The 26,345-nt window shown below is 41.2% G+C and overlaps 3 protein-coding genes across 4 annotated transcripts; 1 reads left to right on the forward strand and 2 right to left on the reverse strand.

The window, feature by feature from the left end:
* Nucleotides 1-4,008, reverse strand: neff2 (neuronal intermediate filament family member 2). The gene is given in 5 exon segments (XM_076300117.1): nt 1-591; nt 845-969; nt 2,516-3,568; nt 3,571-3,676; nt 3,971-4,008. Coding segments are annotated over 5 exon segments (1,383 nt in total). The 3' UTR covers nt 1-530.
* Nucleotides 4,009-5,062: 1,054 nt separating this feature from the next.
* LOC143139273 (polycomb group RING finger protein 1-like) lies at nt 5,063-9,170 on the forward strand. The gene is made up of 9 exons (XM_076299877.1): nt 5,063-5,160; nt 5,952-6,057; nt 6,435-6,587; nt 6,785-6,856; nt 7,424-7,529; nt 7,664-7,709; nt 7,851-7,934; nt 8,313-8,393; nt 8,958-9,170. The coding sequence occupies exons 1-9, from the start codon at nt 5,074-5,076 to the stop codon at nt 9,006-9,008; spliced, it is 786 nt and encodes a 261-aa protein (XP_076155992.1). The 5' UTR covers nt 5,063-5,073; the 3' UTR covers nt 9,009-9,170.
* Nucleotides 9,171-10,841: 1,671 nt separating this feature from the next.
* LOC143139752 (uncharacterized) lies at nt 10,842-25,968 on the reverse strand. Of its 2 annotated transcripts, XM_076300477.1 has the most exons (20): nt 25,812-25,968; nt 25,484-25,518; nt 25,216-25,285; nt 21,239-21,375; nt 20,313-20,405; nt 20,140-20,202; nt 19,297-19,431; nt 19,053-19,121; nt 18,824-18,943; nt 18,553-18,726; nt 18,187-18,283; nt 17,940-18,030; nt 17,640-17,781; nt 15,004-15,108; nt 14,792-14,882; nt 14,503-14,677; nt 14,176-14,250; nt 13,375-13,477; nt 12,905-13,005; nt 10,842-11,735 (listed from the first exon to the last, which is right to left on the reverse strand). In XM_076300477.1, the coding sequence occupies exons 1-20, from the start codon at nt 25,834-25,836 to the stop codon at nt 11,621-11,623; spliced, it is 2,016 nt and encodes a 671-aa protein (XP_076156592.1). In that variant the 5' UTR covers nt 25,837-25,968; the 3' UTR covers nt 10,842-11,620. The 2 variants fall into 2 exon arrangements, with proteins under 2 accessions (XP_076156592.1, XP_076156593.1); XM_076300478.1 differs by lacking the exon at nt 19,053-19,121.
* Between the last annotated feature and the right edge of the window lie 377 nt (nt 25,969-26,345).

Here is a 26,345-nt window from a genome sequence, read left to right on the forward strand (position 1 = left end):
TTTGACAGTTTAGGGCATAGGGGTGAAACGGTATGAGTTTCAATGGGAATGGGAGTTAAAAGAGAGTTAGTATGAAGATGATTTGGTATCAGGTTTAAGGTTAAAGATAGGGAAGGTGAGGGAAGCATGAAAGGTTTTATTAGGGGCCATGGTTTGGGCCATGGGTGGGGAGAAATGAAGGCTAGAGGTTAAGCAGAATTAAAGGATAGGTCAGTATTTCAGGTTGGTTGAAGGGTAAGTACTTCAAACACTTGGGACTGAGTGTAAATGTCCCAGGGCCTAATAGCATAGGATAGAGAAGTTAAGGGGAAAGGGTTAAGGGTTAGTTGGTGGGGAAAGCTTAAAGGATTTGCAAAAGGTTTAGGTTGAAAGGTGTGGGAAGAGTAAGGGTCACATATTAAGGGAGGGAGTTTACAAGGTTTTAAGGGGTGGAATGTTCATGTTAAATTGACTTAGTGAAGAGAATGAGTTTGAGTGAGGATTGTTTCAAGTGGAAGGAGCTACGAGTGAAAGTTGTGATGGTTGGATTTTTAAGCAAGAGCCGGAAGGGCAGAGAAGGTCAGTCGAATCTCCTCTCCTTCCAGAAGTTTCCTGTGTGGACAAACAAGGAAATAAACACAGGAAATGACAATTTGTGGGTGGCTCCTCACTGTTGATTCACATTTTCAAAATTGCAAATTGCAACATTAAACTCCACAGCTGAAAAATTCATAGTATGGTCGATTAATATCACAGTGGCTTTTGAACAATGTATAATGTTGCAAGTAATATGCAGAGAAAATCTTTTGCATAGATTTGAACACTGAATTTGTGTTTGTTCTGCTTAGTGTAGGTTATGATGTACCTGTATGCAGCAATCTCGATGTCCAGAGCCATCTTCACATTCAGGAGGTCCTGGTATTCCCGCAGGTACCGTGACATCTCCTCTTTCGCATCACCAATGTCTCGCTCCAAATCTATTATCCTCCCCTGAAACCACAGCCACAAAACAGGAGACTGCTTCACAAATCAACAGAAAATGTTTGCATTACAAACACAAGGTCACACTCTACAAAGCATTTTACCTCTGAAACACAGCATGTAAAAAGATCACACTAGAACAAGGTGCATATTGTGCAGGCAGTAAAAGTTCAGAGAGAAAATGAGAACTGGGAAGCTAAAGTGTGGAGTCATGCTGCATCCAATTGTGGTGCTTAGAACAGTCAGAGCAATGACCAGATGAAGTGTGACTGCAGGATGCTCAGGTAAAGGGAATGAACGGCTATAGATCTGTAACCTATATAGCAAATAAATGCATGCAGAATTCAACTGCAATATCTGTAAATAATAACCATAAATATGCAAGAAGCATGCAAGAAGAACAAGGTCAATCGACAGCAGATTAAATTGGCTGCATTTCAGCAGAGGTGCCGGGATATTTTTGAGCAGTGCAGAGGTTATGAGCATGAGTGATTCTATTTATGGTTGAAGCCCAGACTATTTTAGACAAAGGATGTTTGAAAATAGTTTGTCCTGCTTTCTCAAAGATGCCTCATATGTCGGAGTAAATCACTTGCTGAAAGATAAAAAGGACTCCTACTTATGCACATACTAACACTTTGCTATTTTATGCACAATCGTTCCCCTTCTCTTACCATATATATATATATCATCAGAATTGATATGGCAGTAATTGTGTAATGATCATATATATATTTATTACATATGTATGACAGTGACAGAGAAATGAGTGCTGCCTGAATTGTCAGTTTAGATACTAAATTTCTATTCATACTATTTCAGAGGACTGAGAGCAGAACATGATTCAACAATTCTGCAGCAGCAATGCAGAGAGGAGTTGCAAATCAGAATTAATCTGGCATAATTCTTAGAGTTATTCTATATCCTTCTATATTCTATACCCTTATGTTTCCCAGTTAGAGTGAGGGTAATGTTGAAGGATTCAAATAAATCAGCATTTTCTTTGTTCTGTGTCCTTCCATGTATGGCATGACACTGTTCCTGAGTATATCTCTGTGTGCCTCTTTTCTGCCTATTCTAAATGTCCAGTATATCCTTGATTAGGGTAGTCTGGTGATTTTGCTGACTCAGTGAAGTCAACGCAAGCAGGGCCCAATAATTAACACCCTCTCTCGTCAAGGATATTTAAACCCAGACTGTTGTCTAGTCCAGTCTTGTCTAGTTAGAGATGTGGGTGAAACCATGGTGTCTTCCTTTTGCGTACCCCATTGTCAAGAATAAAATCTTGTTACATGATTGAAAACAATCCTTCTGACTCCTGTGTACTATACTACTGTGTCAGTATCATTCAACCCTCTTGTAACATCCAAATCTATCCCCTGCATACGCTTTGTTGCAGTCATGCATAGCGTCGCACACTGCCCCCTCCATATCCTTCACCACTTCAATTCTCCAGCACTTAGGCATGGATTGAGACAAAGTCACATGACCTCTTAAAGTCACATGGCCATTACCATGGTTACCCTTGTCCGCATCACCAAGTCATGGTGTTTACCTGGTACTTGGCGACCTCCTTGCCCTGCTCATCCTCCAGCTCGGCGAGTTGCGAGTTGAGGGAGTCGATGGCGCTGCGCAGCACCTCCAGTTCGGCTGAGCGTGCCTGCAGCTGCTGCCGGTACTCTGCGGTCTCGGCCCGCACCGAGCGCACCGCCTCCTCGTTCCGCTGCACCACCTCGGCCGCCGCCGCCATCTTCCCCCGGAACCACTCCTCGGCCGCTGCAGTGTTCCGGCTGGCCAGGCGCTCGTACTGGCCCCGGATCTCCCGCAGCGCCCCGGAGAGGTCGGCGCCGCCCACTGGCGCCCGGACCGCGTCCCGCCCGGCCGCCAGCGCCTGCAGCTCGGCCCTCAGCCCGGCCTCCTCCTCGGCGAACACCTTCTTCAAGAACCCCGCCTCCATCACCAGGGAGACCAGGCTGGCCTCCGCGTCACAGTTGCCCAGTGCAGCCCTGCCGGCCTCCTCGCGGGCCCTCCGGAGTGTCTCCTCAGCCCGGGCTCTCCTCTCGGCCTCCTCCTCCCAGCGCTCCCGGAGCCTCGCCAGCTCTTCCCGTGCGCGCTCCCTCTGCGCCTCCACGCGCGACTTCTCCAGGGCCTCCTCCTCCACCTGGGCCCGCAGTGCACGCGCCTCCTCCTCGTACAGCCGTGGCACACGTGAGGGGTCTCCAAGGCCGCGCCGCAGGGCCTCCAGTTGGCCTAGGAGGGCCCGGTTGTGCTGCTCCAACTCCCGCACACGCTCGATGTAGCAGGCGAATCGGTTGTTGAGGTCCACCAGCTGCTCGCGCTCCTGGGACCGCGTGTCCCGGAGCTCGCCGCTCAGAACGCTGGCCTGTACCAGGTCGCAGCGTTCCGGTGGCACACTCCGCTCGCAGCGCGGGGCCCCTCTCCTCTGGAGCGCAGAGGAGAAGGAGGAGTGTGAGGGCCGGTGGAGCCGGGAGGAGGAGGAGACGCGAGGCGAGGAGTCGTCCCTCAAGCGCCGGGAAAGGGAAGGAGGAAGAAACAGGTCGTAGCTCATGATGAAAGGATGGTTCTGTTGGTTAGTTTTTTTTTGTTTGTTTGTTTTTTGTTCTTTGGCTGATGAAGATGATGATTTTTGGGTTGTTTTTGTTTTAAGTCCCCCTTGTTCTGCACACCATCGGTGATGATGAACGGGCCGTTTGCACTGCACCAGTTCGGAAATACTGCAGAGCCTTGCCTTATATACTCTCTCTCTCTCTCTCTTTTGTGTTCACACACACACACACACACGCACACACACACGCACACACATACACGCACACACACACACACACACACGCACGCACGCACACACACACACACACACACACACACACACACACACGCACGCACGCACGCACACACACACACACACGCACGCACACACACACACACACACACACACACACGCACGCACACACACACACACACACACACACACACACACTTACTCGATTACATAGGGGCCCGCATCAGCTTCTGATCAACCAATAGCATGGCTCTGCAATGAGGTAAGGGCTGGGTTGGTCTTGTGTCTAGGGAACAGAAGATACAAAGGACAGTGAAGTGGTAGGGCTCAATTTCTTACAGAAATGTAAGCCATACTTTCACAGAGGAGGTGTATAATTTGTTTGAGTAAAGTGCAAATAAGAGGTCCAATACAAATTCTAAATACAGCAGAGATATTGTTATACTTTTGAGTGTCTTGGTAAATTTATGTGGACTCTGTAATTACAGTGTATTTAACATAGCACAACATTTTACTCTGGAAAAAAGAGGGAGAGGACATTCAAAACTGATATTTAATTTCATACAAGACACTCAGAGAGGAGGGGAGAAGGAGAAATAGAGGAGATAGATAGAAAGGAGAGAGAGGGTGGATAGAGAGGTGAATACCTGCAATTGCTGATTATGCATGAGGAAATCTGTCTAGTTCTTACCTGTGTAAGGATTTTGTAGTCTCTCTGTTTCAATGTGCGAGTGGACCACACGAATTGAATAGCCATCTATTCAGGAGCAAAAGGACAACGAGTTATTTGTAGCCTATCACTTTACTCATTTCATTATCATACTCATTCTCATATTTAAACAGATAGATGATCGGACACCTTTCTTGCATTGTCTCTTTGTAAATATACTGATTTTTATTGCCTAAAATGGAACGCCGGAAATTGCCTATTCATGTCATTGCAATTAAAATAAAGGCATGTGTAGAAGTAGGCAGTAGAATCTATACAATATTTGGATAGCGTCATCTTTGCATTCTGTGTGCAACAGTGTTGCTTTATCGTCGAACTGTCAGGGTGAAGATGTCTCATCACAGGAGTCCATGAAACCTTATTGATTGAGACTTAATAAAGCAGACTTAATCATTTTCTCCCGTGGCCAATGACATTGCAAGTGTGTGTCTACGTGTATGAGTGAGCAAAGCGAGCCGGAGAGGGAGATGTGGAGAGACCGCTATCCGCATGTGATAGCTTGGCTACTTTTCATCGTTTTGACAGTTATCGTAGGTTGTTATGACAACACGCTATTCTAATCCGGAAACGAGTTCAGCTAAAGATGGCGGTCCAGGAGCCGATGGCGTTACCGATGCGCCTGAGGAACCAGCTTCAATCGGTCTATGAACTTGACCCTTTAAGAAATGAGGTGAGTTTATCGTTTCAGACAGTATAACCGAAGAGGGTATGTTACAGAAATTGTAGTGAATGCCTCGTCGAAAATTATCAGAGGGGGTAACTGGGACGGCAGTAAAGCGAAGCCACGGACAGCAGATCGGACTCGCGCGGAGGTGCCGAGGGTGTGTAGGACATCGCACGTCCCCCCAATGCGATCGAGGAAAAGAACCACTGGAACGGACCCTTATAATATGTTTCATAGCACAAATCTGTTGTCTTTACATGAAATCAGAAATATTTACATGTTAACGAAAGTATTCGACCGTTTATATGTGGTATTTATTGTTTTTAGACCCTCGCTAAACTGGCACACGAGCCTCTCGCGAGGGGGCTGCCCTCTCCTTGGTCGAAGACACGGGGCTTGTGAAAGTAGATGTCGACACTCAACTTTCGGCGAAAACTCGAACAGAACTTCAAACCAGACTGTTTGATACGTATCGTTTCGAAATTTCTACGGACATGGATTTTATAACCCTAATTACTAGTGGCTTGTTCCGCTGAGGATCGGTCCAAGCTCGTGTATGCGATTGATTATGGCGTTCAATTGGGTTCACATTATTATGTAGGCTAACTGTTGTTTAGCAAACCAATGTTGGCGGACTGGTTTGTGGTTTAAAGTAATGGGGAATATCAAAGGAAAGTAAACTTCTTTTAGTAAGTAACGTTAAGCATGCTTCACCCAAGCTGGCACACCATTCCGAGTCCGCAGCCACCCAAGCAAGCATATCTCCTTAATGCTCTTTTCCCTTCTCCCTCTCACAGGAGGAGGTCAAAGTGAAGATAAAGGATTTAAATGAACACATCGTATGCTACCTGTGCGCGGGATATTTCATCGATGCTACCACAATCACAGAGTGCCTGCATACCTGTGAGTAAAGTGTTTTCCTCATTTGTTATTTGTCAGGTTTGTTGGTCCATGTGAAATACAAGCTCATCAATGTTACAGCATGAGGTCTACGTCCCGAGTTAATTTAAAATAAACTAGCTTAATGTATTACTTTATATCTGTGCTAAATTAGGCTATAAATCAACATTGAAATACAGCCTACAGATGTTGGAGATCATTATTAGGAGATGGTTCTAGCTTTGGGTAAAGCCAATGCAAAACCTAGGCTATAACTTCAAGTATAGCTACTGCGTTCTGTTTCACACTGTTTTGGTGCAAATGTGTCGAGATGAACAGAGTGCTCAGGGTGTTGATTCCTTTTTTCTGTCTACTCCCTCAATTCCCCCCACCCTAATTAGTCTGTAAGAGCTGCATAGTGAAGTACCTACAGACCAGTAAGTATTGCCCCATGTGCAATATAAAAATCCACGAGACTCAGCCACTTCTCAACCTCAAACTGGACCGTGTGATGCAGGACATTGTTTACAAACTGGTCCCTGGACTACAGGAGAGTAAGTGAAGTGTGCACGTACAGAAATATACACACTACACTCCTAGCACTCAATATCTGCACTCAATATCTGGATATCGAATACATGCTATGAAGATTTGAACTTATCACCACTGTCTATATTTCATGCTGATTCAGAAAGTGTGGCAAGAAGGTTTTTTTTTTTATGTGTATTTTTTTTTTTTGCACATGGATTAGGTGAGGATAAGCGAATACAGGCCTTCTATCAGGCCCGAGGCTTGGATCGCTTCATCCACTCAACTAAAGGAGGTACGTCAGAAACACACTCAAGGCCCTATTTTAAATTAACTTAAGCTATTGTGCAGTGTGTGGGAGCAGCATTGCATCGGCCGATCCTTATTTTTGCTCCTAGGATTTTACTCATGGTATTAAATTGGCAAACTCATTTCCCACAATTATTGAATTACTTATATTAAAATTTTGCTCTTTGCCTAAATTTGCACTTTCTCCATCACATAGGTAGTCATTTAAATCGATGTCCATTCCTCTAAGACAATACAGTTAAATAGTCTGGATTTCCTATATGCATTTAAGATAATTTCTGAGTAATTGCATGGCAAGATCATCTTTTTTTGATAACTTGGTCTGTGTACTGGTCTGTGTAAAGTGTACTGCGCTGCAAACCATACCATACCATACATAAATATTGTTTGTGTTTTCTTTTAATTTATTTATTTATTTTAAAAACCAATAGAGCATAAACAGACAACCAGACTGCCCTGTGTTTGAGAAGGACCCCCCACACACACACACACACACCAGAATGACCATAAAATGCACACTGGAAATAACATCCCACTACAATTGTCTCTGCAGATGGCATTACTGATAACGGCGGCATGACACTGGGCAGCTTTGACCAATCAAAAGCCCACTTTTACAGATACGACGAGCAGGTGTCTCTGTGTCTTGAAAGGCGGAGGTAACCTTTCACCTTTGCTCTTCTTCCACTTATACTTGACATTTGTTTTTAAAACTTTGCTAAAATGTCTGCTCTTGCAACAGTGTTGGAAACTATTTGGTTTACTGATGTGTGTCTCTCCATTTCCCTTCTAGTTCCCTATCATTGGTTTCAAAAGACAAGATTAAGTTGGCACAGCAGGTAGAGCTTTCATCTCAACAGCCTACAAATTAGTCCGCACGCCTCAGATAATTATTCTCTTTTGATGTTATTTTGATGTTACATGTTTGATGTTGGGAGTATTTGTGTGAGGTATATATTGTGTGTGTTGTGTTTGTGTAGAAGTTTGTGCGTTGTCCAGCGAGGACAGAAGTTCAGCACCTCAGGAGAGTCCTATGTCGGAGACTCAATCTGGAGAAACAGCAGGTCTGTGCACGGAAGGCTTTCTAGACCTCAAGATCAATTACATTTAAACTGCACATTTAGTCACAAATGATTAAGCAATTGTTAATGTGTGAAGGCAGCAATTTTGAGTGTTTGCAACACAGTCACATAACTTATTGTTATTAAAATGTCAGTACATGTTGGGGGGTAAAATACTAGTTGAACAGACTAAAAAGAAATCTATGTTAAAATGACGTTATTAGGAAGGACTGTAAAAGGATTATTAACAAAGGGTTTCAGAGTGGATTTTTCCCAGATTTACAAGAGATCTCAGAGAGAAACGGGCATGATAGGAACTCAAGGACCCTTTAAAGTTTGGTGTGCAACAGCTCATGAAAGCCAATGTGTTGTTGTTTACAGGTGCAGATGTTATTTAATGACAAGTCTCTTCCTGACCACATGACCATGAGGCAACTCTGGCTCTCTCACTGGTTTGGCAAGGTACTGTGTGAGCACAGCTGGCATTGGCTCAAAAAGCATTAGCATTATAGACAGTAAAAACATGTAAGGTCAACAGAGCACGCCAGAGTGCACTAAGAAGTGTCATGCAAAGTTGTGCTAATGTTAGTGTTGATATGCAAATCGTGTTATCTAACGTGCCTTTTTTGCAAAGTAGTAAATCGGTATCATTACCCTGTCATCCACACAAGCTGAGAAGAAAGAGAACACTCACATCCAAGACTTGTTAAAACCTCAGTCAGAAATTACACCACATCTTCTGCGGGTTAAGCTGAAATAATTTAACTGGTCCCACTGAACTGAATCCTGTCCAAGATGTTCAGTGAAAACACTCATGGTCATAACTCACGACCAAAGCAAAAGCTGCTTTTCCAATCATGGCCACAGCCAGTACCACAATTCCTTTGCGACGAGACAGTCTAGCAGTCCCAACGCAGAAAATATTTCAGTCTGCAATCTTTCCAAGTCTTTTCAGCGTGGGCTAATACATTCAAAGTTACTGTGAACTAAGCTTTCATGTTCTCTTTTTTTATCTCTCATTTCCAGCCTCAGCCGTTGGTCCTCCAGTACGTCATCAGAGAGAAGAGAGGCAGATGAAGCTGGCGGATGACCTCCAGCATGTCCAGATACTCTCAGCTGGAAACTGTTTATAGGGCACACACATCTCTATTTTACTATTGTCACATACAGATGCCAATTTTTGTGCATTTTATTATGTATATTTTTAAGATAAAATCATAAAATGATCATGTAATATAACTGGCTTGCGTGGTGATCATCTGGTCGAGGGCCACATATTACCTTTTCCTACAGAGAAATGCAAGTAGAAACCATGTGTTACAGACAGCATGCGTTTAGGCCACGGCTGTACAGCTGAAAGTGATGTGGACACCGGCGTTGACATGAGTACGGCACACTATGCTTTCGACATTTATTCCTCAAGATAACATTGTTCTCAATAGAACCTTGTGGCAGCGGAGTTAGAAAAAGAATCAAGAAGCATTGAATGTAAAATAATTGGTATGTCAAGTTGATCTTATTTTTTCATTAGGGTATCATAATGTTATATATAGAATGTGTTATGTAGGATCTAGGTCTTAGGAATCAGTCAACAAAGTCTCAGCCAGCTTTGTTCACGATACCGGAGACCCACGTTGTGTTGCTAACAGACGCAGTCTGACGTTACAAAGAAAAGGTACACTTCTTATAGGACATGACAAAGCTTACATCTCCCCTAGTGGCATGACAGATATTTGGCCACATCAAAGTCCTTTTAGGCAAGTCCCTCCAGTCAGTGGCCATATTGCAATGCTTTTGGGCACTCATCGGGCATCTATTTTGGCAGAAATGCGCACAGCTTCACAACACCAACCTTGCTCCAGCTGCGAGATCACAACACATGATTGGCACGAGTTTTTCACAACACACCACATGATTGGCACAATGTATTCAAATGTCGACTTTTTTCCTTCTGTTGGAGATTCCATCTCCATCTCAGGGCCTTTTCTATCTTAACAAACCAACTCACATGCCCAATCACCTTGACAAAAAATGTTATTAATGCTAAACATTATCCAGCTGTCTCTTCTCAAATACACTTCTTTGTATAACTTGAACACAAAAAAAGAGTGAAAGATTACATGAACAAAGTACACAGAACCCATAAAAAGGCTCTTACACACACATATAATCTTAAAGGTAAACATTTCTATTTCTTCCTACAGTTACAGTAAAGGTAAACATTTCTTCCTACAGTTACAGTAATTATTTAGTGTGCAGTAAAAAGCCACAATTTGAAAAGCCTTCCTACTTCTGTAAAAGCAACGCTACAAGACTTGTAGGAAAAATGTGTGCAGGGGCGTGATCACTCCACAGACACAGCTGAGGTGCCCAACCCAAACTGCTCACTGGTAGGGGTGAGAGTGTGTTAACCACAGATGGCTAAAATGAAATAATGCCCCTCTGGATCAATGACCGTATCTATTTGTAAATTTCTCCTTTCCTATTGAGTTAACATACTATGGTCACTGACTACACATTATGGTGCCCACTGATTCTGAAGAAGTCTTCAAACGTCTTAAATTTAGTATGTGTGTGTGTGTGTGTAATATATATATTTATATATATATATATAAAAATAATGTATGTGTGTGTGTGTGGCTTAAACATTTCTTAAAAAGTTGAGAGTTCCACACCATACATCTAATGGTATTATTTTGTCCATTAGAAGTCTTGAAAAGATCAGTCATTCAATTTGTACACATTCAAAATGGGCAGATACCCTGCTTAATAAAAACTGCAGAACTACATAGTAAAAAATTACCATGAGTTAACCATCCCGGAACGACTATTTTAATTTGTCCAGTAGTATTCCAAAACATGAAAAAAATGGTTAGATTTGTTTGCACAAAAACACCATAGACCAAAGACTTTAGTAAACAAATTTAATTTAAAAGAAAGGCAACAGCATTATTAAAATTCCAAATTAAAATAGCAGGTTTGGGGATTCTTTTTAAAACTTATTTTCACAAAAAAAGAATGCATTAAAAGATAATACATTTTGGCACAACCCAAACTTCATGGGACTTGCTGTCAATTCCCTTTTTTATTAGACATGTTCCAACATCAACATAATACCAGAGCCTTCCAATTAAACACTGACTAAAACTAATTGGAATTAGTTAAATTGCTTATAATGGAAGGTTAATCAAAAATTAAACCCTAAAAGAACTTGCTTCATTCAACAAAGTGGTGGGAATGATTCATTAACCAACAAGAGGCGCTTGCAACTCCACTAATCACAGCTCTGAAGCAGAGCACACAATTGAAGAGCTGAGCCATAGCCAGAGAGAACAGTGATCTTTAGACAGGCAGCCTTCACACCCAAAAACCAAGAGATGATAATCAGTGCACCGTCATAGTGAGTGGAACAGGAGATGAGTACAGTAGCATTATCTCTCTCTCTCTCTCTGTGTGTGTGAGAGAGAAAGAGAGAGAGAATATAATGCATGCGAGACAGAGAGCATGATTGTCTGTTCAACAGTTGATATGTTTGATTACGTACAGGTTATTGCTTGTGCTACGTACAGGTTAATGTTTCTCTACACAAGCATTTGTATGAATGAGTGCAGCAAGGAATATACTGTATGATCAGCGAAGCTACATAGTTTTCCCTTGGGAATGCATACTATGACTGTTCAATCCTTGGGCTATTTAACTTTGTTGCGGTCAATGCCTTTATTTTCTGGGACATGTCTGTACTGGCAGTGTTGGTTCTTGATGCAGCCTATAGTTCTCCAAAAATGACACTCATCTGGGAGTTTACTGCAAGGCAGAGAGAGAAAATATAAAATGTAAGGATACACTGTTTGATTAAAGACTAGGTTTAGATAACTGGTGCATTTCAATACAATGATCAAAAACAAAAAGATTACATAAATGGAACACAGAATTGAAAAGTCCCGCTCCCCCTTTAGTTACTGTTTCTAAGTCCAACAACCTCAGACAGGAGTTCACTAGAACTTTAACAGACAGGCTTACAGCTACCATTGAAGTTACATCCCAAAAGGCTCTTTTGGAGACCCACAGACCTGATTTCATTTAGTATCCGTTGAAAGACTCCAGTATCTAATGGTGGGACAACATTCAAATCTATCTTTGTAGGGTGACAAACTTGGACAGGAGGCGAGTGTATTAATATTAATTGTGCTAGATAGTATATAAGTATATACTCTTTTGATCCCGTTATTTTTATCCCAATCCGTGAATTAGTGAAACACACTCAGCACACAGTGAACACAGTACACAGTGAGGTGAAGCGCACACACTTCCCGACAGTGAGCTGCCTGCTACAGTGGCGCTCGGGGAGCAGTGAGGGGTTAGGTGCTTTGCTCAAGGGCACTTCAGCCGTTCCTACTGGTCGGGGTTCGAACCAGCAACCCTCCGGTTACAAGTCCGAAGCGCTAACCAGTAGGCCACGGCTGCCCCAAAAAGGACATCGGGTCCTGGCATGTAAGAAACAAGGTAATGCAAATAAACAAATAAGCATAGCCTACATTCCAGAGCCTCTTCAAATTTATTAATTAACGTATTGTGAATAAATGTTACACTACTATGCACAACCCCATGCTTTTTTGAGGTTAGGATGCTAGCAGTGCACGTTAGCGTCGATCGACGTTAGCTATCTACAAGTCTCTTACAAAGGACAAGCATATTATACACAATGCTGGCTTACATTAGAAGAACCAACATCCTTGTACATCTTATTTACATTGCGTTAACTGTGTGGCTTAATCGACATACTAGCTGGAGCCCAGTTCCATTATGGTTTGTGTACAAAGAGAAACCCTTTGCATAAAATAGGGGAGAGCCAGGAGGAGAGAATTTAATTTAACATAATTACAGAGGTCAATTAATAAACAACAGAAGTTAGTTATAGCATGTGAAGGAAAGAATGACAGGACAAAATAAGAGTGACAAGAGTGAGCGCTTACTCATTGTGTTCAACAGCAGCAGCTTTAGACACCCCCAGGTGTGGGTGTATTCGATCAGGATAGCGTACTTGGAGAGGTGTTCCTGATGCTACTATATAACCCTGCAAACACAAACACACACTTAATGCCACAATGAATTTGGGTCAGATCTATTGTCAATGTAAATATATGTAACACCTAATTGCAGATTGTGTGTCCAACTCTGAAATGACTGAAATTATGTATTGTCCAATTTTCTCATACATGGATTAAGACTAGTTTTAGTGAAAATCTGAATGGCAACTCACAAAACTTCTCTTTTGGTCTCAGACTAGGCTTAATTTATGTATGGCCCCAGTCTACTTAACTGAGGTTAATAATAATAATAATAATAATAATAATAATAATAATAATAAACAACAACCAAAATGTGACAACACCGCATAAATAAATAAATAAATAAATAAAATAAATAAATAATGCAAACATACATGCAGCTTCTTAATGGCCTCATCACTGTCTTCTTTACGGATGTAATTCACAAATGCACAGCCTTTGTTTCTCAAAACCTTCACACTGTGAACAGGGCCAACTCTGAGGGAAGCACACAAGCACACATAGCTGGTGAAACTCATGCATTCAAGAAACGAACACCGTATACAAGACCGTAATGGGTGTCATTAAACGTTTAATGGCGTAAGTCAAACGAAACTCTTTGAGGCAAAGTCCATGATTAAAAGTTTCCGTTTTGCACAAGGTTAATATTTCAGCTCAATGGCCAATCAAACTTCACCCCACTTGTGAGCTCCTGAAGCTCTGTGTTGATTGGCTTGGATTGTGTATGGCACAAAAAAGTAAGCACCACAAGTGTAAACTAACTTTAAAGGGAAACCAGGCAACGTTTTCGTGTCAATTACTCATCTTCATAAGTCAGTATATGGTTAAATGACTCATTACAGGGCGAATGAAGACTCTCTCGCCCGCCCCTACTGCCTGTAGGAGGAATATCCCGCTTGGAAGTTCAGTGTATTGTACCCGCCGACCAAAGCAGGATCAGTTTACATCCTGCATACAGCATAGAGGCAGGCTAACGAAACGATAGTGATTGTTGCAAACGTGTGTATAATGGCAGAGCCAGCGAAGAAGCAGCGAAAACCCTTGACGGAAGATGCAAAGAAAAGGAAAAGAGCTTCAGACCAAGCGAGGGGGAGTTTCATAGAGAAAAAGCATCAAGCTTGCCTGGTGTCCCTTTAAGTGCACTTAAACAAAACATAACACTGCAATATACTTACTGGTTGAACAAATCATATATAAAAGCTTCTGTTAAGGTTGGCACTGGACAACCAACCCAGACTGGGAAAAGTTCACTGCAACACAAGAAATAGGTTAAGCATCTCTGACATATGGTTCAAATAATTTAACACAAAAAATGCAATGTTAACAAATTTCATACATATTTCTACTCCGTATGCGCACACATTGCAGGTATAAATTTTTTACTAAATTAACTGCCTGTATCCAAAATGCAACTTTATGTAAGGGTCAGATTTGTGAACCATATGTAGGTGTACATGAGTGCATGCAAACAGGTGTCATGTGTATAATACACTAGTTCTTACGGTTTAATAAGTTTGGGCTGAGCTGAGGCTGTAAGGCGGGGCTGGATGTGTGGGACTGGCTGCTGGACTGGCTGCTGGACTTGAGGGGCCCCCTGAGAAATAGGTTTAGGAGATTGGGAGCGCTTATCTACTTGCACCCACCCCTGTGCAGAAGGCTTAGTTGGAATAAAAGAACCTGCACATAGAGATTAAGGACATACAAATGAACAAAAGGACAGACAGAAAATGAAATCTTCTGTATAGAATAACGCAGATATTCAAAGACAGAGAGACAGAGACAGACTCTTACCTTGTAACCCAGATAGAGCATCTAAAGCTTTTTCTACACTACCATAGATGACCATGGCATTGGTGCTCTGTTCTTTCGTGAATCCCATTTCCTGCAGGAACATACAATACATTTGTTCAACAGACATCACAATGGGGGGGGAAAAGGAAATAAACACCACAATTTATGAGAAAAATAAAAAAAAATAAAAACCCATCACATAAATCACTCACCATAAGCTGAAGGATCTGGACTTTAATGAGCTCCTGGGCTGCATCCGCACAGCTTTTATCCAGCGTTAGCACTTCTTTATACACAACCATGGCTTCCATATACCTCTGTAACAAACAAAAACGGTGCACAAAGACGTTATGAGACCAAAAAGATTTTGAAAACTGTAAGCGAGTTCAACAGAATAAATCCTGATGCGTGTACAGACCGACACCATGTACTAACTGCATGCGATGCATACGTTTCTGATAAAAATCAGTTTACATGGTTTTCAATTGGAATGTACTAACTGGGTGTGACATGACACAGTGCTGTACAGCGCGATGTGGCGCAATGTTTTGAGCAGAACTTTTGCCGGATGCCGTTTCCATTACCTTTCCTTCACTCGCATTGTTCTGCTATTTTGAATGAGAAATATGACCCAATAGTCCGGCAAATTCAACAAATTCAGTGTGGGTTGAGACCATGAGGCTGTGAGGTGATGAAATAATGAAGTACATTCATGAAAGATGACTGCAGTGGACGCACCTGACTGGGGAATGGATGGAATGTGACGGAAGTGGAATCGTGAGAAAATAATGACCTCAATGACATGGCACATGAGTGTACTTCCTTGATAAACACAGTGCGAGTGAGTGAGTGAGTGAGAAAGAAGGAGTCATGGCTGAACAACCAAAGTCATGCAAAATGTGATTTTTAGAAAATCAGTCTCAAACATTAGGGGAAATCAATCAAGTCAATTCATGGTCATAGTGGCCAAACTAAACAGACGGCATCTGATCACTTGAAGTGAGTAATGCCGGCAGTCAGCAAGATTGGATTCTGAGCAGCATCGTAAAAGCACCAATTTCTGCCCCTTTTATCAGAAAATGTGTAAAACTAAGATATTTTTTATATACTTCAAAATAATATTTAATTTATGAACCTTACATTTTACAGTAGTGAGAAGTGTGTAGATGAGGACAAACTCTGGTTTGGCTCTTACTGGGAGCATTTACTGCCTAAAATAATATTTTGTATGTAGTGGTGCATTGAAAACAAAAAACATTTTTATCCTCCCGAGATCCCTACCTCATTAGGTAATCAGCGCATTAGCTCAGATCAGTGGAGAACTACTACAGAAAACATTGGGATAGAGAAGTCCTTGGCAGTAATAAATAAACCTCGAGCCTCTACAGTCAGTGAATGGGGTACACTCATCTTATCTCTAACTAACCTCCCGAATTCTGGCATGTTAGTCCAAATGTAATCTTCATATGCATGTTTTTATATTACATCAACATTGTTTTGTACGTATATGTATGTGTATGTATATGTATATTTTATTATATGTTATTATGAATTGTACTTTTACTGTATTTTTATTATTATTCTCAGTATTATATGTCTAAATGTGTGTAGATAACTCGCAAGGCTCTGGCTATGTGTAAATAGTTTCTGTCATGAGATTTTGTCATGTGATTTTGTCATGTCATGACTTTAATAAAAAGTTGATCACAAAAAAAAAAGAAAACATTGGGGAGAAACTCAACAAGGAAACAAATTAACGTTACACCAAGAATTCTCGTCGCGAAATTTGGTACATCTTTGGTACAAAGATAATTTATAGCCCTTTTCCACTATTGGGTAAAACCCCGGTGTCTGGGGTAAGCCTCAGACTTTTTCAGTTTCCATGATTGAGGCCAGACCAGGGCCATGGCCCAGACGGCCTCAGGTCGGCCCTGGACCAGAACCGAGGACTTTTGGAATGGAATCGGAGAAATTTAAAAGCAAACCGATAGCATTAGGGTTGCCTAGCAACATATGTGACTTGTCAATAAAAACGATCTACATATATATTAAAACTTGTTGCTAAGCATTTAGAAGTTTCTAGCATCATTAGCTAATGCCTGATGTTACAGCTCTTTATGGAAACAGAACACCGAGGCCACGCACCGGTGTTTAAGACCAGGGTAAAGCCTTGGGCCAGCCTCGGTCCGTAATGGAAAAGAGCCATTAGATACCCTATGAGGTAGGCGATTGTGTTTATTTACGAATCCGCCGTCCTGGTTTGTATAGAAAGGAATGTTAAGTGACATACAGGTTAGAGCGCGAAAATAGGGCACGGGCAGAAATGAGCCATTGTCTCAATATGCTAAAATAAAGATTTGGATCAGATTTGGCCTGAGACGAAGCAGTAGCTTTCGAAGACTGGTAGCTTTAATTGCAATCCGGACTGCATCTGAAGACTGGTTCATGAAGCAACCTTCTCTGACTTGTTGGGTCACTGCTTATATAGACCCCATAGGTAGACATCACCAGTTCTTGTGAACTTATTTTAGGCCTCCATTCTATTTCTTTTCTTCTGACCTCTGGCCTTGTCGTGTTGCCCAACCTGCTGGTGGCGCCTCCCTAGGTGAAAGGCCATCTAAGAAAAGCCCTGAGTGTTGGTGTTATTATAATTATTAGCCCTGATTTGGTTTTCTAAATGTCACCCTTGCTGACAACAAGTTGCTTCGTATCCACTCTCCAAAGTCCATCATTCTTTCATAATATTATGATTAACTCTGCTTATGTGTCTGATTGTGTGCGCCCAAGCATGCGCCTCCTTCTTTGTACCTTTCCGCCAGAGTGTGCGTGTGTGTGTCCCACTCTGTACCTTTAAGCCAGTGAGGGCCCTGCCCTTACGGTACAATCCTTTAATCCATTGAGGATTCATTGATAAAGCCACACTAGCGTCCATCAGGGATTTTTCATACTGCTGCATTTTCTCAAAGCAAAATGCACGGTTCCCAAACAACCTGTGAAACACACACAAACACTCCATGTCAACTTTACCAGTTCAGAAAACACAAAACAAGGAAAAATGGTTCTCCAAAAATGAGCTGACAGGGATCTGATGAAAATAATATTGCTTCAGTTGAATTATATAAATATAGACGTATTACAACTTGCTTACTTATATTCTGTAGGATTGTGTATAATAGCATCTGTAAAATACTTGACAGCCCTTTCCAAATCTCCACTGGCTGCATACTGGTTCCCAATGTCTGGAAAAAGTGTAAATATTGCATACAACAATAAATAAATACAAACAAATAAACAAACAAACAAACATAAAAGAAACCCACACATAGGCCAGCACAATAATAATAATTTATAGTAGAGGACTTCTCACAGACACACAAAGAGGCAGAGAGACTTACATGCTAGTTCCATACTTCTTGCAATGAGATCAGCCACATTCCTCTCCGAGTCTACCTTTACTGGACTCTGTGTGGACAGTGGTATGACCTGGATGACCTATGTACACACACAAAAATAGCTCCAGTCACTCAAGTTGCACCTTGTGATTTTGAAAATGTGTCAGAGAGAGCTGCAACAATTTATCGCTTCATTCATTATTTGTTAACTATGAAATGGAGGAAGGGGCCTGAAGACAAGACATTTTGAAGACACCATCCTGGGATTTGGAAAACATTGATACAACATTTCATAATTTCACAACATTTTAGACCAAACAACTAATAGATTATTGAGGCAAAAAAATAAAATAAAGCAAATCTACAGACCTCTTTCTGATGTGGTTTAGTGTTCTGTTGTTCAGTACAGTGTTTTTGGGAATCCTTTACAGAATCTGCGGTTTTCTTTTCTATTTTCTCCTTCTTCTCTTTAGCCTTCTCCTGCTTACGTTTGGCAAAGGCCGCGGCGGCATTTGACACAAAACAGCTGCTCATGTCCAGATCCTTAACACACACAAACACAGACAACGTTGCTCATAAAAGGCACTGAACTGTAGCAATGCTTTTTATAATGCCTTTAGGCCCCGTCCTCATCCCTCACCTCCAAGTCACTTTGCATACTCTCCTTCTCTTCGTCCTCATCACTGCTGGCATCCGAGTTGCATTGCCGAATTTTACTTTTTATTTTCTTAATACTTACAGCTTCATTATAGTTTATAGTCTGAAAAACAAATGGATGCATGTGTAAGTACATTATGCCATTTTGACACACTTTATAAATGTTTCGTTATGCAGGCAAGGCAAGCAAGAGAAAAAAACGTTCTCTTTACCTGTTCATCATTAGTTTTATTATAAATCTTTTTTTCTTGTTTTTGAAGTTGCTTTTTCTTTTTCTGATGCTATCAAAAGACACATGGCAGATCATGGCACACTATGTTAACTTATGGTAGCACAAAACGTTTCAGCACCCTTCAAACATACACATCAACCAATTCAGAGCTAAGGCAGATGTTTCACCAAAGAGTAAATCGTGAAATTCAGTATAAATATAAGATAAGTAAACACAGCCCTTACCCCTTTTTCACTAGAGATACTGCCTTTATCATCTTCTTCCTCAGTGCTTGCATCAGAATTAGATCGATGGCTAGTATCAGGGGGTGACTCAGCAGATTTTTTATTCAGATTTTTCTTATTCTCCTCCCCTTTATTCTGTAGATGTACAATTCAGCATTCAGAGATCAACATAACCTGTGCATTAGTGTTGTCATGACACCAAAAACGGGGCATATTGTTAGTTCAGGCAGGCCACAGAGTCCCGCCAACTTCTCTGAGAGGCCCAGCTGACTGTCCAGCTAATTTTTAAGCTCACTGCTCAGCTAACTGCTCAGTTAATTATCTTCTGCTCTTAAGATGCTTTTTCTCTACGAAACTCCCCCTCGCTTGGTCTGAAGCTCTTTTCCTTTTCTTTGCGTCTTCAGTCAAGGGTTTTCGCTGCTTCTTCGCCGGCTCTGCCATTATACACACGTTTGCAACAATCTCTAGCATTTCGTTAGCCTGCCTCTGTGCTGTAAACTGATCCTGCTTCGGTCGACGGGTAGGATACACCGAACTTGCAAGTGGGATATTCTTCCTACAGGCAGTAGGGGCGGGCGAGAGAGCCTTCATTCGCCCCGTAATGAGTCATTTAACCATATACCGACTTACGAAGATGATTAATTAACACGAAAACGTTGCCTGGTGTCCCTTTAATAATGGTGGAGATCATTCAGAGAGTCTTATTCAAGCTGCCTTAGCCTACCTTCTGCCTACCACTTCTCTGCAAGCCCTTTTTGCAACCCACCTCCCACCCTTACTACTAAACATGTAAAGGTTTTATCAGACAACATTTGAAAGAGGGGGCTTATTTCAACCCTTTACCTGGTTATCATTAGCTTTATTTGCATTTTCTTGCTTCTCTAGTCGTTTTTTCTGTTTCTGCCTCTGTAGGAAGGGACATAAACAGAACGCAATCAGTACATACTGAAGTGTACAACTGAGGAGTCAAATTGATGGGTGTGCATGCAGGTGTGTAAGTGTGTGCATCTTCTCACCATTTTTTTAAGCTTTTTTTTCTCAGCCTTCTTTTTTAATCTTTCTTCTTCTTCTATTAATTCTTCTGCTGTCTTTTCTGCCTTCTTTATTTCCTAAACCACAACAAACATAATTATGAAACATAACTGTTGACACAAAACATAATCTTGTAACACATACAATACCTACTGAGAACAGGGGCTAAAGAATATTGAACCCTGTGTTAGATCATGTTGACAGTATTTGCCATTTTACATCATGCAAGATTCCTCCACAGAACATCTCAGCATTTGTATTAAGCTTGTCCTTTTTTTAACAAGATAATAATAAAAACTACTGGTGTTGAGATACAGAGAAGGTATAGTTCAATTTCAAATTCATTTTATTATTTAAAAGGGTAATTTGAATGCTTGATTGGTGCTTGATTTAGCACCGATATTGGATAAAACCCCATTTTCTTCTCTCCTACTACGCTTTAACTAATACTTAAACTTATTCACTAACCCACTGGTAGTAGTATTTATTGTAGTTGTATTTATGGTTAACTAAGCTCTCTTTTGCAATGTAGCTTGAATGTTATTCCTCATTTTGTGAGCCGCTTTGGATAAAAGTGTGGGATAATTTTATTGCTCTCATTGAATGTTTAGTATACCATATATATTTGTAGTGAAATCTAATTACCATCCTCTTACTCTGACCCTTATGTCATCTGAAACCCCTATGAAGGAATGGTTAAGATAACCCCTGTGTCACCGAACTGATGGTGACCCTCAGGATGAGGGGTTGTAAACATTTCTTATCTCTTAAAAAAAAACAAGGGCTTTGCATCTCAAAAGAAACTGAACAGCACATTTACTTTGATTTCTTCAAAGACAAAAACAGACAAAAGGGGTCATTCACAATATACATAGGTGTGAACTACGACAGACACCCAGTAAGGACCTACCTCTCGTGTGATTGGCCGATGTTTAGTGAGTACTGTGACATGTCCGGGTCGATGCAGAAAGTTCCGTTTGAGACCGCAGTATGGCCCAGATGGACGACCCCATTCGTCTGAAGAATCAGAGTCATCTGCTCCATCGTCTGCAACAAGGACAGTCATGAAAGGTCATTAAAAACCTCATCTCCAAAACTCACCCAAATTCTACATTTTTACCCCTTTAACACTTCCAGGTCTAGGTCCTCCTGTTCCTGCTCTTTGAACTACAATGACTGAATACCCTTCCACAGTTCCTTGGGGTACGCATATCTGTCTGATGGACTGTTCGTACAATTAAGGTGTGAAATCACATGCACGGATTAATCACCTTAAAAAAAAAAAACACTGTAAACCATTAAAACTGCATATCATGAGAAAACCATTAACATGCAAGTACATGATAAATTGTGGGTAAGGTGTTAAAATAAAAAAAAAAAAAAAAAAAAGTTTTAATTGTCGAAATTCACACAATTAAAACACTGACTCTTTGAAAGGCCTTGTTTTCTTTGCTTGCCTTGCTATTCTGGTTTATGTAGATGGCTACCCTCTGTAGGAAGAAATGTTTAGCCTTAAAAGATGATTGCCATATATGAGTGTTCTGTATGTTTTACTCATGTGCTATTTTACTTTTGTTTGTGAACAAGTTATTCATAGAAGTATATAAGTGAACAGAAATTGGGATGATGAGAGTTGTTCAGCATGTGACATTCTTTCCCAAGGTGATTGGACCTGTTTGGTTTGTTAGGATATATAGGGGGCCCTGAGATGGAGCTAGTCCAGTGTTTTCCATACATTTACTTATTTGTGGCGGCCCACCACAATATCAACATTGACCACCACACGATTTTTCAGGTTGTGCTTAAATCTGGCTAGCATCATAACCACGCTTCGCTAATTTGCAAAAAACTGTTGCATTCACATTAATTCTGCAAGCCTACCACCACAGATAGAATTAAATTCTGTGGGAAACACTGAAGTCCTATAAGAGGGGTGCTTTTTCTCTGCATCTTTAGACTGTGTCTGTTAGCAACATGACGTGGGTCTCCGGTGCCGTGAATAAATCTCTCCGATTTCTGACCTGGCTACCGACTGGCTGAGACTTTGTTGATCAATTCCTAAACTTTATTCCTTCATCTCCCCCCTGCTATCTTTACTGTGGATGGTAAGCACCTAATCTACACTGCTTGTTGAAGTATGTCAAGGTTGCTTCACTGTTCACTCCAACCAAAACATTGCCAGCGTCAATGGATGGTGTGGATGGTAGTTCTATGGATGTGTAATTGCCATTTGTGAACCCACAACATCCGTTGCTCACTGCTGTAATTTTCCTTTTTCTCCATTCAACTTGACAAAAGGGGGTAGCTCAGGTTCCATTTTAAGCGTTTTTCAGCTTTTCTTGATGCCTTTCGGTAGGGCAGTACAGTACAGATTGGAGGATCTTACATATTACAGTTGGAATATAAAAAACTTTATGTAAATGTATATATTATTTGAATTCTCACTTATCGGCCAATAATACATCTGTCGCTATCATGCATCCCTAATCGCCACGGCTGTAATTTGGCCGTAGGTATGATAGCGATATCCTTTACCATTCCCACGACCACAGCATTTGCCCAAGTTGGTTTACACCGATTGTTTAGTTTGGCGAGACAAGCCGCTTCGGTTGTAGATAGAGGGCCTTAAGCCCAATTTTATAAACCAGCAACTTGCTGCAACGTTTTAAAACTTTTTTTTTTTTAAATGAAAAACCTTTCATTTTGGGCTGATATATTGGCACATCCCCAATGACAATAACTCCCCATGGCTTTTTCCTGTGACACACCAGGTTAAGTTAGGCAATAACTGCGGTATAACAATAAAATGAATAACATCCCACTAATTCTAGGTGTGTACAATTCCCTTTGAAGCAAAGCCTTGGAAAAAAAAAAGTAGTTTCCATTGTGGCCACACCCTAGCTGTGAGGTTCTATTTGAATAAATGTGACCTTGCATTCAACTCTCCATGTCTCATCCTTCATCCAGCAAGCTTATTCTGAAGAACTTGCCTTGGTTGTATGACAGTCAAGATATATTTTGCCTGGCAAACATGCATTCTAAACATGTGAAGATCATCAATACCATACTAATGAAGTGTGAGGTCTGTAGCATGTCAGGCAATGCATGGCGAGGTATGCAAAATCATATAGCTATTTCAGCACATTACAACATATCAAAAAAGCTTCTAAATGTAGAATCACCACTTGTATGTATTAAATGTATTAAAACTGACATGACATGTATTAAAACTGACATGAATCAGATCAATCGTCTATAAAAGTGGTTCCCAAAACTTTTTTCCCCCACGTACCACCACCTACATCGGCTTGCGTACACCCACCATCAGGCACATAAAAACGTAACACATTCTATTGACGTACTCCAGGCATCATGTTTAGCTGCTCTACATAACAAAATAAAAATGTGCAACTGGTCTATGAGCTTTTAGACTAAAAAAACAGTGTGGAGAACATTATAAAACAAAAAGAACATAGGTGTAAGACTTTTAAAAAAAATGTTTTAACACCTTCCGACATTGCCCAAGAGTGGTACACGTACCATAGTTTGGGAATCCATGGTTTAGAAGTATTTCAAAATGTATCATGTGTTACAATGCACAAAATACCAATTACTTCTCTTCCTGTTGCCTTCAAAGTAGCCTACTTGACAGGTTTGTCTTTGACAGTAGGGTGCTTTGTTTTAACTTGGATGGTTTCATGCCCTCATGTGCCAGCAAGTCACTGCACACCACACACTTGGTCTCATATTGTCCTCAAATTATGTGAATCTAATCTATACTTCAATTGGTCAGGGTCATTTTGCTATACTTAGTGCTAAAATTATGTCTAACATGATCGGACACATAAACATTGTATATGTCCATGGCAACAACTGGCATACGAATAAAGTCTATCAAAAAAGGTCCGACATAAGATCGGATAGAGTAGCATTTTAAATGGGTGATGAGTTATTTGACTGAGGTGCCCAATTCAGATATGAGTGGTGGAGAACATTAGTAGCTAGCGACTTCATTCAGAGTCTTTGGCTTCAGGGCCCCTAGGCGTGGACCCTATAGGCCCATTTTAAAAACTGCTCAGTCTAAAAAATGCTGGGTTATTTTTTTCAACACAAACACCGGGTTGAGACTGCTGGGTCATTTTTACTCATGTTGGGTTATTTGTGTAACAGTTGGTAGTTTAGGAAAGTGGCCCTTCCTCTCCCCCACCTACTGTGCATTAGCTGCATAGTTATTTGAGAGCTGGGGGGGGGGGGGATCAGTTATTCTTCCTAGTTCCAACCATCCAGTCCAGCAGCTGTCGACAAGCAATGGAAATCATGGAATTTTGGAAGGTATGTATCTGCCAATGAAATTTCCCCCCCATACACAATGAAGCACCAACAAAGTAGTTAGCGAACCAGAGTTCAGAGAAGACTGTTAAGAACACCCACTGTTACCAACTGTCCCGCCAGCTCCTCGCTAACTACGTTGATGGCGCTTCGTTTTAAATGTAGGGACACAGACCAAGCTGCTGACGAGGTTTGGTGCCGTTTTGAACAATATTACGGGTTAAAAAATGCTTTGGGAAGCGTTTGGCTCATCGCCCTTAAATTGGGATTTAGGGACATGCTTATAATGGGGAGAGCTCTGTAGTGGTTGATCAACGAAAAGTACCGTCTCCACGGCTTTATTTGATGTTTGTTTAAATGCAGAAAAAGACACTGGGATAAATGTTCGTAACACATTAAGATAACCCAATGCTGCACTTTTTAGAGTGCACTTATCCATTTACTTCATTCTGTGGCAACTGAATATATCTGCGGTGTCAAATGCCACAGCAACTCCAATAATAAGGCAAAGTCAGTAGGTACATGTACGGACATGAACTGGCGTGAAGACTGCCTTACCAAAATCTAAGCCCAAAGCGTCCATCAAATTGAATTGTCTTCTTCCATTGATCATATCCACAATGGTCTCCTTAAATAAGAATATGAGATTAACGTTAGAAACGTTCACCTTCCAAAATAAACAGAGACTTTTAATGACAAAAAATACAATCGTCATCAATACTGAGACGAAATTTAAATCATTTGTTTAATGAATGCATGTCTTGAACATTTAACAAAGACAAAAAATGCGTTATCACGTCTAATAACAAAGAGAAACGTTACTTACATGTGAATGCATGATTTGCGTACCCATCAGAATATCTGCAGGGGAAACAACAACTTAATACAGTCGCTCACATCTTGAGAAGCTGCAGCCAGGGGTACTTGCACATCTTGACAACATGTTAACAGTTCCTGCCATGTTAATCTACATATCCCTGTCAATCATGGACAGAAGAAGTAGGCTACATACCTGCGCCATTCGCATTTGTTAGCAAGCTAACTAAATAGCACAACGAGTTCGACACAAACTTCGGAACAAGCTGGTTAAGCATCAACGTTGATAAACAAAGAAAGACAGCATTTTCCTTGACGCTTATTCATGGTAATTTTACCTTGAGGCCACCCAGTTGAAGACATCGTTGCATTCGTATGTCCCAATATGAGTTTGAAAAAACACACACGTTCAGACTGCGAAAAAAGTACACCTCACTAGTCCTGCTTGCTTCGATCAATCTACCTTCTTCCTCTTCCCTTCGCCCTTTTCATGGTATGCTGCGCATGCGCATTCTCCGCCTCAAGGGATTGTGGTTTTTTGGTGGCTTTTTAGGTGCTCCACCCGGATCCCCCCCCACTACATTTTGAAAAATGCTAAAACTACTTGGGAAAGGGCCTAGGGTGAAATGGGCACGGAGCAAGGGGGCTGAGGTGGGGAGAGGTGAGGTTGGCCCCGAGGGGCGAAACTCCCAACGATTAGAGAACGAATTTTTTAAAACGAATTGATTATGAAAATATATAATTTCAGCTGGGGGAAAATAGGTCAAACTTAAAACCCGGCCACATAAAATGATGTCATTGTCTGTTGTTCAATTTGTGCTTTTTGAAGTGATTTCTGTCTTCCTAACCGTTTGGGGCAGTGTGATCTGAGT

Source organism: Alosa pseudoharengus, unplaced genomic scaffold (assembly GCF_046254945.1).
Source record: "Alosa pseudoharengus isolate Yale_2024_CS ecotype anadromous, Long Island Sound unplaced genomic scaffold, YU_APseudo_1.1 YU_APseudo_1.1_scf_22, whole genome shotgun sequence".
Lineage (NCBI taxonomy): Eukaryota > Metazoa > Chordata > Actinopteri > Clupeiformes > Clupeidae > Alosa > Alosa pseudoharengus.